We start from the raw sequence: 17,576 nt of genomic DNA on the forward strand, positions 1-17,576 counted from the left end.
ATGTCCTTAGTCTTCTTGTCTTCAGCAATCTGTTGGTGGGCTTTCTTGTGCATCATCTTTAGAAGAGGCTTCCTTCTGGGACGGCAGCCATGCAGACCAATTTGATGCAGTGTGCAGCGTATGGTCTGAGCACTGACAGGCTGACCCCCCACCCCTTCAACCTCTGCAGCAATGCTGGCAGCACTCATACGTTTATTTCCCAAAGACAACCTCTGGATATGACGCTGAGCATGTGCACTCAACTTCTTTGGTCGACCATGGTGAGGCCTGTTCTGAGTGGAACCTGTCCTGTTAAACCGCTGTATGGTCTTGGCCACCATGCTGCAGCATGCACGCAATCTTCTTATAGCCTAGGCCATCTTTATGTAGAGCAACAATTCTTTTTATCAGATCCTCAGAGAGTTCTTTGCCATGAGGTGCCATGTTGAACTTCCAGTGACCATTATGAGGGAGTGTGAGAGCGATGACACCAAATTTAACACACCTGCTCACCATTCACAACTGAGACCTTGTAACACTAACGAGTCACATGACACCGGGGAGGGAAAATGGCTAATTGGGCCCAATTTGGACATTTTCACTTAGGGGTGTACTCACTTTTGTTGCCGGTTAATGGCTGTGTGTTGAGTTATATTTCAGTGTTGTCACATGAAAAGATATAATCAAATATTTACAGAAATGTGAGGGGTGTACTCAATTTTGTGAGATACTGTATGTGTGACACTACCTATGAAAGGGTTAAGGAACAAAAAACATATATACATATATATACATATACAGGTATACAGTACATATATATATATATATTCTGGTTTTGGTTTGTAAAGCAAATGACAAATGAAAACACAACAGCATTTTTCCGACTTTATTTCATGTGCATGTGGTTTCACAAGTTAAAAGTAAATATAAGTGATATATTATTGCTAAAGCAAACTTGTGACAAGTGAAATTGTTGAAAAAAATAAAAGCTTTACAGTACATATATATTTATATAATTCAAAATTCCTGTTTTGATAGGATGGATTTTAATTGCTTTCACCATGAGTGTCTGTTTAAAATACTAAAATATTTGCAGGAGAATCAAAACTATTATATGTGTCTGTTTAAAAAAAAAGTTTCTTTATAACATAATACAAGAAGCAAACATTCAGAGAGAATGTAAAAAGGGAATGTAAAATGCTTTAGAAGATTGGTTGGTTCTCCAAGATACCTGACTTTTTGTATTCCGCAGAAGAAAAGAAAGTCATACACATCTGGGATGGCATGAGGGTGAGTAAATGATGAGAGAATTTTCATTTTTGGGTGAACTGTCCCTTTAAATCTAGACTATTATTGAGCCTAAAAGTAGTGCAAACTTCTACATCCAAACACAAAGATAAAGAGTTTTATGTCTACAGTAACGACAGTGATGACATGGGAAACATAAAGGGCTGTGTATCAGTGGTTCTAATCTTTTGGTGGCACTGTTTTCAGTTTTAACTCTATCACTTGATTAACAGCTGAAACAGGTGGATCAGTTCAATATTGGAAAAATAAATCTACTGTTCTGAAAAACATATCAGAAAATGCTGATCAAGTGTTGCTAACTTGTCTGATCCATATATGTACATGGCAGGGATACAATTCTGAACAAATGAGACTGTGCCGTATACGTCAAGGACAATACACAGTACAAAACAGTGAAAAACAATTTACCCGCAGACATTCTACAAATACAAAACCAATGATCTTGTATTTATTTTCCCCAAGACTAGGATAATGTAAAACTCATTGGGCTTATTAAAGGGTTGTGCTTCATCAACAAAACTATTAAATCATGACCAGTCAAATGCCTGGTCAAACAGCAGTGCTCGGTTTCAGGCAATAAACTAAACATAATTATAATCAAAATAATCACCTACAATTCTTAAAAAAGTATTATGAAAAATTTGGTTTTTTGATAAGAAGGTCTTACTAAGATAAGAATAATAATATGTTTGGACAGTGTGGTAAGGGATGTCTATTCACTAGGTTTGGCTCTGTTGTTGTCACTCTGCATGTCTATATCATTTTCTGCAGCGTCAGAGCTGTCGATCATTCCCCGTCGGCTACCACCTCCCGTGCGCCTCGGTGTGCAGCTGAAGGATGATGGCTCATTGCCTCTCCTGAAATTTTCACATAAAAATCTTAGCTTAAAAACAGTAAGGACACAATGACTCTCATTTTAGATGGCTTGGTATCTGGTTCATTTGTGTTAGCCCTTAGCACCTTAGCTGCATTATTAAAAGTATACTTTTAAAATACTGCCGCATATACAGAGGCCTTGTTTTAAAAGATTGTGAAGGTTTTACTAAAAGTCCATAAGATTTCAAATTAGGCTCAAATTAGAGCCACATAACTGTCTGATTTTGTTACAATTAAAATGACAAATACTCTACTACTCATCGGCTTAGATTGCACGCAGCGATACGGTGTGTGGGTCTGAAATACAAAAAGATATATAATATCTAAATGTTCCAGTATCTTAATATTTAGGCATGCCACCAGAGTGCCGCAAGTGTTTCCTTAATAGTGGAAAATGTGGTAGAACTCAGTTAAAGGAATAGTTCACCCAAAAATATAATACACTCATCTGGGATGACATGAGATTTTTAGAAGAATATCGACTCGGTTACTAACGTAACCTCGGTTCCCTGAGAGGAGGGAATGACTATTGCGTAAGTAGCTTACGCTATGGGAAAACTCAGTTTCTCGAGAAATATTGAAGTCTTCATGTAAAACGCATTGCAGCTGCACAGCAGACAGTGATGAGCGAGGCAGCTCGGTCATTGGCTGTGCTGCGGCAACTGCTCGAACCAGTGACGGGGCGACTTAGAACGCGCAACCAATGGGGCGCGTCCTGCATTCGCGCGCTCAGAGCCTGCTGAAATTAGCATATGAGGGCTATATAATGAACATCCCATCATGCCAGTTCTTTTAGGTTCAATCGACTGAAGCGAACTGACCAAGCACAGACACGGCAGCTTACGCAATAGTCGTTCCCTCCTCTCAGGGAACCGAGGTTACGTTAGTAACCGAGTCGTTCCCTATCAAGAGGTCTCTCCTATTGCGTAAGTAGCTTACGCTATGGGAACACCATGTAAAACGCCGTGCGTGCTGACTTCGCTCTATAAAGCCAGAGGCCATGCTCCTCGTAGAGTGAGCTCTGACGCCTAAGGGGCATTGAAGGCCCTTGGCTCCATAAGCTAGCGCTATAGCATCCACTATCCAGCGCGATATTCGTTGCTTTGAGACAGCGAGACCCTTAGTTCGGCCGCCAAAGCATACGAATAATTGTTCCGTCTGTCTGAACAGGGCAGAACGTTCCAAATATACTCTTAGCGCCCTGACTGGGCAGAGTAAATTTGCATCACCTTCGTCTGCTGAGGACGATAGCGCTGCCAGAGATATCACCTGTGCTCTGAAGGGTGTAGAGAGCACCTTAAGGAATATACCCGTGCTTTGGCCTAAGGACAACTCTGCAGTCGTTAGGTCCAAATTCCAGGCAAGCAGCGCTTGATGACAGCGCGTGCAGGTCGCCCACTCTTTTAACTGAAGCGAGTGCCAGCAAGAGCGTGGTTTTGAGCGAAAGCTACTTGAGGTGCACGGTTCGGAGAGGTTCGAACGGGGCACCTTTGAGTGCGTCCAGGACCGTGGCCAGGTCCCAGATCGGCACTGAAGGTGGGCGAGGAGGGTTCATCCTCCTAGCGCCTCTTAGGAAACGAACGATCAGATCGTTTTTTTCCTAATGAATGTCCTTTATCAGGATTGTGTGACGCCGCTATGGCAGCCACATAGACTTTGAGCGTGGAGGGTGTGCGGCCCGCCTCCAGCAGCTCCTGCAAAAAGGCGAGTACACTTGGTATCTCGCACGTTTTGGGGTTCAAGCTCTTGGTATCACACCAGTTACTGAACACTTTCCACTTTTGGGCATACAAAGCCTCGTAGAGGGGCTCAGCGCCTAAGTAATGGTTTTCAGAACTCCACTGGGGAGGTTCTCGGGAACCCGTTGAGGGGCCATGCATGAAGGGCCCACAGATCGGGGCGGGGATGAAGAATCATCCCGCTGGCCTGTCCGAGGAGGTCTTGCCTCAGCGGAATCGGCCATGGGGCAGATTGCATCATCTGTACCAGCTCTGGAAACCACGTCTGGTTTTTCCAGAGTGGGGCTACCAGGAGCACTGCACATTTCACCTCCCTGATCCGACTGATGACCTGAGGCAGCATCGCGATCGGGGGAAAAGTATACAAGGGGCGGCTCGGCCAAACTTTTTGAGAAGAAGAGAGGGCAGTGCGCGTTTTCCTTGGAGGCGAAGAGGTCGACCTCTGCCTCGCCAAAGGTTCGCCATAACCACTGAACCGTCAGAGGGTGGAGAGACCATTCTCCTGGGAGAACTTTGTCTCTGGATAGCATGTCCGCTCCTTGGTTCAGGACGCCTGGCACGTGCGCTGCCCTTAGCGAGCGCAGGTGGTGTTGTGACCATAGGATGAGCTCCCTGGCCATAGAGTGCAGGGAGCTCGACCTGAGTCCACCTTGGCGATATATATACGAAACTACCGTCATGTTGTCCGTTCGGACCAGGACGTGTTCGTTTGCAGGTACGGAAGCAGGGCTCTGAGAGCCAAGGCGACCGCTTTCATTTCCAGACAGTTTATGTGTAGGCGCTTTTCCGGGTTTGACCAAAAGCCGGAAACAGGCCTGCCCTCGTAAAGGGCCCCCCATCCTATTTTGGAGGCATCTGTCGTGATCATTTTTCTCCGCGTATTCACGCCCAGACTCACGCCGGTTTGATACCAGTTTATGGCTTTCAGGGCGTCAGGGCTTTTGTACAGCCGTGATTCGCTCCGATCAAAAAGTGGCCCGAGCGCCACGCGTGAGTGGGGACACGGCTCTTGAGCCAGCGCTGGAGAGGACGCATGTGCAACAATCCTAGCTGGAGTACAGCTGATGCCGAGGCCATGAGACTGAGCATTCTCTGAAATCGTTTGGCGGGGCGTCGCGCCGTTCTGAACGATGTTGCAAGGCGTCGAATAGAGAGCGCTCTGATGAGAGGCGGCTGTCATCTGCACTGAGTCTAGCACTATTCCCAGAAAAGAAATATTCTGGCTGGGGGATAGCACACTCTTTGCAAAATTTATTCTCAGACCCAGGCATTGTAAATGGCTGATAGTCCAAGATCTGTGTGTCATTAACTGAACCTCTGATTGTGTTATGATTAGCCAATCGTCGAGGTAATTCAGTATCCGCACTCCCGCTGTCTCAGAGGGAAAGTGCCGCGTCCATACATTTCGTGAATGTACGGGGGCCAATGATAGGCGAATGGTAGTACTGTGTACTGGTATGACTGTCCCTTGAAAGCGAATCTCAGAAAGGGCCTGTGGTAAGCGCTATCGGGATGTGAAAGTAAGCGTCTTTCAAATCCACTGATAGAAACCAATCCCGGGCGAACTTGCGCGAGGATATGTTTAGTTGTTAACATTCTGAACGAGCGAATCATTAGCGCTTTGTTCAGATGTCTGAGATCCAGGATGGGGCGAAGGCCACCGTCCTTTTCCGGGACGAGAAAATAGCGGCTGTAAAAACCCGCCTCCCTCAAAGAGGGAGGGACAGTTTCTATAGCGCCCTTCTCTATCAGTTTGAGCACCTCGGTGCGTAGAACACGTGACACATCTTTCCTCACTTTCGTCTCGACCACCGCTGAAAAGCGGGGTGGTCTGCGAGCGAATTGAAGTGAGTATCCGTGTTTTATTATGTTCAAAACCCATTTCGGCATGTCAGGGATTTTTTCCCAGGCTTCTGCTCGCACAGATATGGGCTGAATGCCGGCTGGGGGCGTGTCGCAGTGAGGCTTTAGGCGAGCCGTGTCGCGTATGGGCCCTGCCGGCAAATCGCTTTGTGCTAACACAGAATCTACGGCTCTCAGAGGCGCAGGTGCGCGCTGAGCAGCCGTATTTAGTGCCGAGTGCAGAGGTGCGTGTGAGAGTACAGGCACATGCGCTATTTCCGAAATGCTCAGAGCATGAGTCGGAGAGGTGCTTGAAACTGCATGAACAGTGTTTTGAAGTGGGGGTGCATTCATCATTATGGGCACGCTCGCCACATTCATAAAGCTTTCCGCATTTAGCGGGGAGTTTCTTAGCTCGCGCATTGCATCTGTGATGTTTGCGGCATAGCTGTTTGAAACTGTGTGGGTAGCTGTGTGTAGGGGTGCGTGCAATAAGGCAGGCACACGCGCTACACTTATAGCACTTCCCGTTTTTACTGGGGAAGTGTTTATAACTGTGGGAACAGTGCTTGTGTGTAATGGTGCATACATGACAATAGGCACACGATCTACATTTTTGAGACATCTAGCCTGAGCTGGGGAGGTGTTTGGCACTGTTTGGACAGTATTGATATGTGGGAATGCGCACTTTAGTGTGGACATGTGAACCCTTAGTGACACAGGCAGAAGATGACTCTTTTGGTGATTTCTGTGTGTCGCCGTGAAAATGGCGTTTGATTGCAGGTGAGCGAGTTTTATGACTGGCCCATTGACTGCTGTATAGACAATTCCAGCCGCCTGTAAGGGGACTGGGTAATGTTTTAAATGTTTGCGAGGGAGCGGTCCGGCATTTGCGAGACGCGTACTCCCTCTCTTTCTTCCTGCTGCTAGGAAGACTTACGAGGCTCTGTGTTCAGGGTGATTCTGGGTCGAGGGCCTCGTTGCTCCTGCGGCTTTCTTTGGCCAGCGGAACGCGAGCGGCGTCGAGCGTCCTTTTCAGGTCTGCTCTTCGGCTGGGAGACGGGCGGCTCTGCCCTGGCTCGCTGCTGCTGCTGGGGCGGTTTTTGAGATGAGCTGGAGCACTTAGGCAGGAAGTGATTCATAGCTTGCGAATCCTTCCACGCCTCAGTGAAGCGCTCCGTGAAATCTCTCACCGTAGGTCCGAACAGGCCGCTCGGAGTGACAGGTGCGTCAAGGAAGGGTGCCTTATCCGCGTCCTTCATCTCCGTTAGCGTTAGCCACAGATGGCACTCAAGGACGATCAAATTAGCCATGGTCCTTAAAAGTGTTGGGTTCAGGTCCAGACTCGTCCATAGAGCGGAGAAGTTTGGCCTGAAACACTTGTAGAACCGCCATCGAATGCAGCGCTGACGCAGCTTGACCGGCGGCGGCGTATGCGCGACCGGTGAGAGCTGATGTGGTTCTGCACGGCTTCGATGGGTGAGAAGCTCTGGCCTTCCATCCAGCGGTGGAGGGTGGGTATAGATGGTTGGCCACAGTCTCCTCTAGGGGCGGAGTTGCCTCGTAGCCTCTTTCTCTCGCGCCGTCCACTGAGGAGAGCGAAGAAGAGAAAGAAGGCTTTAGGCGAGCCGAGTGCGGGGCTTTCCATGACTTTGTGAGCTTGTCGTGCACCTCAGGGAATAAAGGAGAGGGTCTCTGTCGGGGGGCCTGCCGGCGCCCCTGCAGGAACCACTCATCCAGCCGGCTGCGGGCGGGTTCTTCCGGAGAAGACCAGTCGAGCCCGAGGTCTTCCACGGCCTTAGACAGGATACGGATGATCTCCGAGTTCATGCTGGTGCCCGCGCTCGTGTCCGCTGATGCCGATGGCACGGGGTCGAATGAGCCCGGCCAGTCGTCGGATGCAGCGTCAAGAGAGAGGCTGTCATCCTTTCCGTCGTCGTCCCCTGATATGCCGAACGAGACGAGACCCACCGCTTTGTTGGAGGGGTGCAGGTCCGCTCTCGCGAAATGGACCGGCGGCGGGGAGACATCTGGTAGCGGTGATGCCCGCGGGGACTGAGCCGGCGTGACATCACCAGAGTCGGGGTGCTCTGGCAGCCTCTGTGAGCGGCGCTTTTTCTTGCATCTGCCCTGAATGAGTGCAGCTTCTGCGTGGTCCAGACCCAGGCAGCGAGTGCAGATGATGTGCCGATCTCCGTCGGAAAGAGGGCCTCTGCACGAGGCGCAGGCTGAAGGCATTTGAAACAACGCCTGGAAAATAACACTTTTACTCTTAAAAAGCGTCGCGGGGGCGAACGCTTGTTCAGTAAAGGATATGCGATGCGCGCCGGATGCCGTAGCAGAAGGCTTCGAAGGCGGCTGAAGATGCCGGCGTCCTCTCAGCAGTCCCGCTGTAAGCTTGTCCACGGCGGCGAAAGACTCCAAAAATCCGGAGGATCCAGCGAAGAGAAGGTCTTCGCTGAAGGAGATTAAATCTAAAAGAACTGGCATGACGGGACGTTCATTATATAGCCCTCATATGCTAATTTCAGCAGGCTCTGAGTCGCTGAATCGCGAGACAGCGCCCCATTGGTCGCGCGTTCTAAGTCGCCTCGTCACTGGTTCGAGCAGTTGCCGCAGCACAGCCAATGACCGAGCTGCCTCGCTCATCACTGTCTGCTTTGCAGCTGCAATGCGTTTTACATAAAGACTTCAATATTTCTCGAGAAACTGAGTTTTCCCATAGCGTAAGCTACTTATGCAATAGGAGAGACCTCTCGATAGGGAACTCAGCTCTGTAGGTCCATACAATGTAAGTGAATGGTGGCTAGAACTCTAAAGGTCCAAAAGGCACATAAAGGCAGCATGAAAGTTATCCATATGACTCCAGTGGTTTAATCCATGTCTTCTGAAGTGATATGATTGGTGTGAGTGAAAAAATGGATCAATATTTAAGTCATGTTTTACAAATCTCCACCTTTGACCAGCTCCCACCATTAAGTGTCGATATTCACAAAGAATGCAAATTGCAAAGCAATATATGAGAAAGTGAAAGTGGAGATTTACTGTAAAAAAGGACTTAAATATTGATCTGTCTCTCACAGATATTGTTCTTAAAAACTTCAAAAGTCATTCACATCTGGGATGGCATGAGGGTGAGTAAATTATTTTTATTTTTGGGTGAACTATCCCTTTAAGATTTAAGAGGCACAAGACACCATTACCACCTCGTTTCAAACCTGTAAACAGGCTAAATGAGGTTGGTTAAAAAAAACTAAACCATGCTGTTGGACAGAGGGAAATATGGTCCAAGATAAGTTACTGTCTTTCAAAGCAAATAATAAGTAATACATTTTAAATTACAATTTAATTATAAAATAGATTGTTTGTAGAAGTTGATCAGTACAGCAATCACAATATATGTAGAAACAGCTATGACCTGAAACACCTGTTCATCTAGCTACTGTGTCTATAACTAAGCAGCACCTATAGAGGACAACTATTAACCTTAATTTAAATGTCTATATAGGAACTATATCTTCTAGTGGAAAGATGACACATAAATGTTTATAATAGTTATAGCCAAAAAATATCTCATTATATACTCACTATAATGCCATCTAAAACTCGTATGACATTCTTTCTTCTGCGGAACACAAATATATATATATAATGTTTGTGTCAATGTGGTCCAAAACTTTGAAGCTCCAAAAAAGACATAAAGGCAGCATAAAGGTAATCCATACAACCTGGTTGGTTTTATCCCTGTCGTTTGAAGTGATACGATTGGGTTTTCTTGTTTACAAGAGTAAGGAAGTGTGAACAAGCTTCTCTCATGAACGAACCAAGAAGACTGCTGATGCCAAGATTTATAGTGAAAAGGAAGTTACATTTTGGTCTGTTTCTTGCCCAAAATCAATCGTATCACTTCAGAAGACCTGGATTAAACCATTTGAGTTTTATGGATTACCTTTATGCTGCCTTTATGTATTTTTATGAGCATTACAGTTTTGGTCCCCATTGACTTGTATTGTCTGGACAAAAATACATCATGTATCACACAAAATAAATCTTAGTTTGTGATCCACAGAAGAAAAAATTATATGAGTTTGAGAAGGCATACGGGTGAGTAAATGATGAGAGAATTATCATTGTGGGGTAACAATTCCTTTAACAAATTTGCCTAATTAAACAAATACACCCTTGATTGTGTCTCTATTCATAATATAGCACAACCTCTCTTTTTGCTTCCTTTCCCTTCATTCCAGTCTTCCCTTTTAAACTATATTTGCATTGCGCAACACATTATAAAGTTCCTTAGTGTATGTAATAAACCATATTTCACTCTCTCATGCAAGAAATATATTTGTGACAAGTAAAAGGAAAGATTTGTGAAGAGTAACACTTCTGTGTCAACTTTTGAGCACAGAGGTACCTGCATAGTCAGTGTGTGGGTTCAGGATTGCCTCTGTAACAGAGATATCTTTGGTTTGAAGTTATAGGATGGGATTTGGGCTGCACTAACAAGTGCTGAGGGTTTGTTCTAAGCTTCTACATGCCACTTGAAAGTCATTGAGTATTTACTATCCAAATATTTCAGTACTTTCTGTGGTACTGAGCCACATTGGCATTGGACTGCATGTCTTTGGAGCACGGTATGCGTACCTGAGTTTGTTCTTGAGAGAAGCTACCTCACAGCTCAAGGCATCATTGGCCTCAGTGGCCTCATCCAGCTCTCTCTGAAGCTTCCTACGGGTGGCAGTGACTCGCTGGGACTCTTCCTCGCTCTCTTCCAACTGCCTCTTCAGCTGCTTCACACGAGCATTCGCCTTATCCGCCTGAGATCAAGAGAAAAATACTTGGTTACAATGCAGTCAGGTTGCCAGAACTCCATGGTTACATTTCAGAAGAACTGAACATGAAAAGTGGTATGTAGTTAAAAAAAATGGATCCTGAATTGAATAGATTAAAGTAATAGTTCACACAAAAAGGTCAATCCACTCATCATTTACACACCCTTGTTCCATCCCAGACGTGTATGACTTTCTATCTCCTGCAGAACACAAAGATTATTTAGTAGATATTTCAGCTATTTAGTTCCTCACAATGCAAGTTGTTGATGATCGGAAATTTGAATCTCCAAAATGCACATAAAGGCAGCATAAAAGTAATCCATAATATTGCAGTAGTTAAATCTGTATCTTCTGAAGTGATATGATAGGTGTGGATGAAGAACATATCAATATTTTAGTCCCATTTTACTATAAATACTTCTCACTGCCCAGTAGGTGGCGTTATGCACAAATAATGCAATTCGGCAAAAAAAAAAATGAATGTGAAAGTGAAAGTGGAGATTGATAGTAAAAAAGGACTTAAATATTGATCAATTTCATACCCACACTAATAATTTAGCTTCTGAATACATGGATTTAACCAGTGGAGTCGAATGGATTACTGCCCTTATGTGATTTTTGGAGCTTCAGAGTTCGGGTCACCACCTTCTTGCGTTGTATGGACCTACAGAGCTGAGATATTGTTCATCAATCTTCATTAGTGTTCAGCAGTAGAAAGTCATACACATCCGGGATGGCATGAATGTGAGTAAATGAGAGAATTTAATTTTTTTTTAAATTTCATTCTGAAATGGTGTTGAAATCAGTGGTGGATTGATGCTGTGTAGCCCCTGCAAAGTATGCTACTTCGCTGTAGTCTGCTGTATCCTCTACAACCATGCACTCAGAACGGATCCAAAAGATTGGGAATTGGGCCAAGCAAATTGTGTTTGCGGTTCAGTTTTGAATGTTAGGTTGTAGAGGATATGGCAAACTACCATGATCTGGCATACTTTTATCCAGGTGCCTGAGCTGGCTCTTTAAAATAGTACACCTTACATCTAGATTTAGGCTTCAGAGCATCATTTGATTAATTACTTCTGCTACGATCAATAGGAAAAGTACTGTACCCTAACATCTCTTTTTAAAAACGGACATAATTGTTTTTGCGAATTTGCTCCTAAGAGACATCAGAATTAACAGGTAGCAGTTGAAATCCTGCAGTAGACTATTTTAAATCTATGGGAAAAGAGGACAGAGAGACCATTAGTGCAGTTATTCCGACCTGGTCTTTGTGTTGCTCTGCTTGTTTTCGTTCATCCTCCACTTGTGTCATCAAATCTTTCATCTTCTTATCCTTTTGGCGCACTGCCTTCGCTGTGTTCTGCTTGTCTCTGCATTAGAGAAAAAATTATTCATTTACAACCATTAGAAAAAATCATTACATAATTACAGTCATTTACAGCTGCATCAAACAAGATGGAATGACTATATCACTGGTGTTTGAATGTGTTTAAAAAAAGCTATGATCACATTTCATTTGGTTTGCTTTAGATTTAAAGTGGTCATGAAATGGAGAATCAAAATTTCCTTGAAATTTAGACATATAAGAGGGAACTGTACTTTAAAAACATACTGTAAATTTCAGAACTCAAAACTTTCTCCCCAGTCTAAAAAGAGCATTTATAGTTTCCACCCTGCTGAAACATCTCGTTTTGAAATATGCGTGTTCGTGACTTCACAAGACATTGCTCAGTTGAATTTACATGCCCCACAACATGCCTCATCTCACTGTTGGCTCCACCCACTGGCAGTCAGTTCATAGCGGAGACCAGAAAGACCTAGTGTGGCCAAGAGTTTATTATATATTATTTTGAAAATGTATTGTATATAAACATGCACTAGACTAGACCGACGTCTTTGGCCGTATCTCGTGCCACTTTTAAAAGATATGGTGTCAAGTTACAACAGTGGCGACCCATGCATTTTAAGTCAAGGCCTTCAGCGTGATTCATGCCATTAAGAAACAATGATTGAGACATCTTATAGACATCATACAGCACGTCGCAGCCATCTAATAATACCAATTGACATTTTAAAAACTCGTCCATGAACAAACGCTAAAACTTGAAACAACACTGAATGCTGTAAGTAGCCTAATTGTAACTGCAGCATGGTTATTTTATAAAATATATTATATAAAAAAAATAAAAATAAAAAAAAGAGTTGGATACGACTCGAAAAGACATTCAAAAATCATAATTTTTCATACAAATCTACCAAGAAGGTCTATAATACCTGGAAAAAGCTATCTGATAATATATGCGATTTCAATGTTGCGTGCAATAAATTTAACTGAATGCTAATTTACACTTTGAAAAGTCCCGATGTTGCTATAACAATGCAAAAAGCAATTAATTGAAGTGAAAAATCAGCCCTTCTGTAACGTGTAGCCAGGTCAGGCTGAAGATAGGACTGGACAAGGACAATAATTAAGTGAGAACCCAAGTGCAGTTTATTTACAAAATAACGGATGTAACCTCTGTTCCCTGATGGAGGGAACGAGACGTTGTGTCGAAGAAGCCACACTAGGGGTCTCTCTTGAGCACCGAATATACCTCTGAACTATGAAAAAAGGCCAGTGAAAAGTTGGCAAACAGAATTTGCATGTCCCGCCCCCGGACATATGGGTGGCGGAGAAATCCAATTTAAATCATGCCATGCGCTGAGCCGTGTACGTGTACTGCTGACACAGGAGCGGGCAGGTACTTGATGTGCCAAAATGACCAGCTGTATCAGACTGCACGTACCCTTCCCCAATGCCCCATAAAGTCGTCAGAAACCATTATAGTTATCCTAAACAGGGGAACAAGTCTCAACGGGCCGAGTCTAGCCGGGCCTCTTTTCTCTCTATGTTTCTCGTATAGAGTAAAACGTCTGGGGCCTTACACGCATCGTGGGAAGGGGGTCTTACCCAGTTTCCTATTCTTTCAGGGGGAAAAGACCCTGCGGAGACCACACCCGCCCAGGCTGGGGGAGGTTAAAGTGGCAAAATACACCACATGAGCTTTTAAGTAACATGTGGGAAGTCGCGCGGTGGTAGATCCCGCCTCTTCGGAGTTGCTACAGACACGGCAACCGAGGAGCAGCGGGAACTGCCCAAGGGAGACGCGGGTCCACTCGTAAGGAGACTGTACCGCGGAAAATACACACAGGCGGAACATCCATGTAGGAGCCCTAACCTGCGGAGCACCTATTCCAGTACAGGGTAGATTTGAGTACCCGCAGTGGATTGGGTCGGCGAATTCCTCCGGAAAATTGTGGACTCACAGGGCTAGGGAGGTGTCATCCAGTGAGCCAAGTAAGTGGACTCTCCAGGGAGAAAAAGCGCACAATATTACCTCTGCCGAGGGAAAAGGCGCTAGGTGCAAGCGATTCACTGACAGAGAACGTTTGCATGTCCCTGACCCTCTTAGCGGAGGTGAGCGCGATCAGCAGGGCCGTTTTTAAGGAGTTGGCCCTAAGTCCAACTGATTCTAGCAGCTCGAAGTGGGTCTCTGAAGGCCCACAGAGGACCACTGAGAGATCCCAGGAGGGAAACAGGCTTGGCCGGGAGGGATTTAACCTCCGGGCGCCTCTTAGGAACCTGATAATCAAGTTGTGCTTACCCAAAGACTTGCCATCTACTGCGTCGTGGTGGGCTTCGATAGCAGCTACATACAGCTTCAAGGTGGACAGGGACAGCCTCCCCTCCAACCTCTCCTGCAGAAATGAGAGCACTGACCTGACTGCACACCTTTGTGGGTCTTCACCCCGAGAAGAACACCAATTCTTTAACAGGTGCCACTTTAGGGCGTAAAGTTTCCTGGTAGAAGGGGCTCTGGCTTGGTTGATCATGTCTACGACAGTAGCTACAGCTACATCTTCTGCGTTCCATCCAGGGGCCAGACGTGAAGGTTCCAGACGTCTGGGTGCGGATGCCAGAGCGTGCCCCATCCCTGAGAAAGAAGATCTTTCCTCAGGGGAATTCGCCAGGGAGGGGCTGTCGCGAGGAGTATGAGGTCCAAGAACCAAGCCTGGGTGGGCCAATAGGGAGCCACTAGAGTGAATTGTTCCTTGTCGCCCCTGACCTTGCATAGCACCTGTGCAAGAAGGCTCACTGGGGGAAATGCGTACTTGCGCAGCCCCGTGAGCCAGCGTTCGTGTGTGCCAGTGCGTCTGCCCCAAGGGGAGCCTCTGTTCGGGCATACCAGAGCGGGCAGTGGGAGGTGTCTCTGGAGGCGAACAGGTCTACCAGAGCCTTGCTGAACCGTTCCCAAATCAGCTGGACCGACTGGGGGTGAACCCTCCACTCTCCACTGGGCAAGCGTTGTCGTGACAGTGCGTCCGCTACCACATTGAGGTTGCCGGGGATGTGAGTGGCGCGCAGCGACTTGAGCGACTTGAGACGGGTGAGTTGTGACATGTGGCAGGAGCGTACGCCGCCTTGGTGATTTATGTACGCTACCACGGTGGTGCTGTCTGATTTGATCAAGACGTGTTTGCCCTGAACTAGCGGGAGAAACTTCCGCAGGGCAAAGAAAACAGTCAGCAACTCCAGGCTGTTGATGTGCCAGCGCAGCGGGGCCCCTTTCCAACGGCCTGCAGCTGTGTGCCCGTTGCACACGGCGACCCAACCCAATCTGGAGGCATCGGTTGTAACCAGGACGCGTCGGAACACCTGCTGCAAGGGGACTCCTGCCCCTTGGGATGGGGTGGGGTTGGAGATTGGGAGGGGTGGTAGTAGGGATTAAATGTTGATTCTGTGTATATATGTTTTTCTTTTCTTGGTTTGATGTGTAAATCAAAAAATATATATATACATAGGCAAAAAGGTGAACAAGAATGACAGGATGAAATAATATTTATTTATTAGGCATGTTAGGCCAGCGGAGAAGGCTTTGCTGGCCTTGAGAATTCACCACTGAGATACAACTCTGAAAAGGAGACTCCATCGTGGTTTCATCAGCTGCTCTGCCTCTTGCTGTTTTGAGCACAGATGCATCTTGGATGCATTCTTGCACCCATCTTCACTATGTTTAATTGGTGGTGTACGTACACACAACCCAGTGTTTCCGGCAATGTGTGCCCAGAGCACAATTTTTTTTCTGGCTCATATCTGCATGGATTGCTTGTGAACAAGTCATAAAACGATTCAAGCTTATCAAAGGAACTGTTTGAAGGACGGTGCAGTTAAAAAATACTATTGGATCCATTAGAACGTATTTGAAACAGTTTAATTCATGAATGTTTCAAATGTCATGACTGTTCTGATGTACTTGAGATGAACAGTTTAATATATTCAGATGCAATGCGTTGGATGTGCGTTATGTGTAATCCCTAACATTTATTTTTATAATGTTGTGGAGCTTGTTAATTTTTTTCTGATTGAGTTTAAAATATGTCTATTTTCAAGGGGCTGCACGATGTTGCCAATCATTAAAGTGGGTGTTTACGTTGAGGTTTGAAAGGAGATGCCGAGGCCAAATTCGAGAGTTTTAGACAGAGGGTCAGAGACAGGGTGAAAAATTATCATATAATAATAAATTATGACTGTTTTGGTGCAAAATCTTTACTAATATTAGCATGGACCTCAGGGAAGATAATAAAACAATTTTACAAAATAGTATTTCATGACCTCTTTAAATATGATTTAGTTGTTCAAGTATGTTTTAAAGCTGAAGTATGTAATTGTTTTTCAATGGCACAATAATATCCCACCTTAATATGATTCATTTGATTTGATTAATGGGTTGATTCCCTCAGAAAAGTATAAACTTTGTTTCTCTTTGGCATTACTCATTGCATTACTCTGTTTTTTAGATTCCCATGAGACATAGACAGAACTATCTGTTTGTTTGACCAATGGATATCAGGGGTGGTGTTTACTTGGGAAAGCTGTTCGAAAACAGTCATTATTTTTGTAATTCTGTGTGATGGCACTAGTGGCACAGAAATGACACACTTCAGCTTAAAGTTAATTTAATGTGATGGACTATGTAATTGAGTTAATGTAAAGGATTACATATGACATTAGAAATAATAGATTTAGTTTAGGTTCACAGTAAAGGAAAATATACAGTCTCAGATTCCAAATAAAGCCTTTTTTCAACTTGCCTGCTCTCTTGCTCGAGTTGTTCCATCAATTGGGCCACTTTGGCCTCCAGAGCAGTAATGGAGGACTTAAATTTGGATTTGACTTGGTTCTCCATCTCCTGCAGTTTAGCCTTCAGCTCCTTATTCTGTCTCTCCATCAACTGTCTGCCACTCTCATTTTTTTGGGATGTGGTGCGTTCGGCCTGGAGCTCGTTGGTAAGCTGGTCAACCTGGAGGACATGGAAATTACTTTACGGTTTTCATGAAAATTACTGTAATGACAATAATATCTGTAATGGCAATTCCATGACTAATGTTGACAGTGATTATAGTTACTTACCTTAGACATTAGACCTAATATGTGACAAAATATGTTTATACCAAATCAGAAATTACCATTATTTTCATGACATTTGCCAATGATGGTCTTGGATTAACTCTATGTATATTAACCCTATGTAATATATGTACCTGCTGTACACTCCTCCTCAGTCTGTCATTCAGCATCTCTATATTGCCTTGCTCCTCCTCCAGCTCTTCCTCAAGCTGTAGGATCTTGGCTTCTAGACGTCTCTTCTCGTCAGCCAGAGCAGACCTTTCAGGTTCAGTCAAGCCACATATCAGAGTTTGAAGCTAACAATCATTTACCACTGAATTCAGAATATACAAAGAGAACATTTATGCCATAATGTTTTGTTACTGTGACACAAACTATGCTGGTATGTCTAAAAGTGAGCTATTTCACACTACTAAAGTGTGCCTGCCATATTAATTGTTACAGTCAATCACAGATTCCAACGGAAGTTCATATATCAAAGGATTACCATGAATTCCACAGGATTAGAACAGTTCTCTGGAGATTTATGCTGGAATAATTTGCCGTACT

At 44.9% G+C, this 17,576-nt stretch overlaps 1 protein-coding gene across 2 annotated transcripts in view; it reads right to left on the reverse strand.

The window, feature by feature from the left end:
* Positions 1-850: 850 nt before the first annotated feature.
* The window catches only part of LOC127653875 (myosin-11-like), a 60,045-nt gene continuing 43,319 nt past the window's right edge, over positions 851-17,576 (reverse strand). For both annotated transcript variants that reach the window (XM_052140682.1, XM_052140681.1), the window contains 5 exons: positions 17,162-17,285; positions 16,712-16,920; positions 11,841-11,949; positions 10,389-10,561; positions 851-2,144 (listed from right to left, as the gene is read on the reverse strand). In XM_052140682.1, coding sequence (XP_051996642.1) covers positions 2,000-2,144; positions 10,389-10,561; positions 11,841-11,949; positions 16,712-16,920; positions 17,162-17,285 — 760 coding nt within the window. In that variant the 3' untranslated portion in view covers positions 851-1,999. The remainder of the gene's footprint in view (positions 2,145-10,388; positions 10,562-11,840; positions 11,950-16,711; positions 16,921-17,161; positions 17,286-17,576) is intronic.

The sequence above is a fragment of the Xyrauchen texanus genome, chromosome 13 (assembly GCF_025860055.1).
Source record: "Xyrauchen texanus isolate HMW12.3.18 chromosome 13, RBS_HiC_50CHRs, whole genome shotgun sequence".
NCBI classification, from domain to species: Eukaryota; Metazoa; Chordata; class Actinopteri; order Cypriniformes; family Catostomidae; genus Xyrauchen; species Xyrauchen texanus.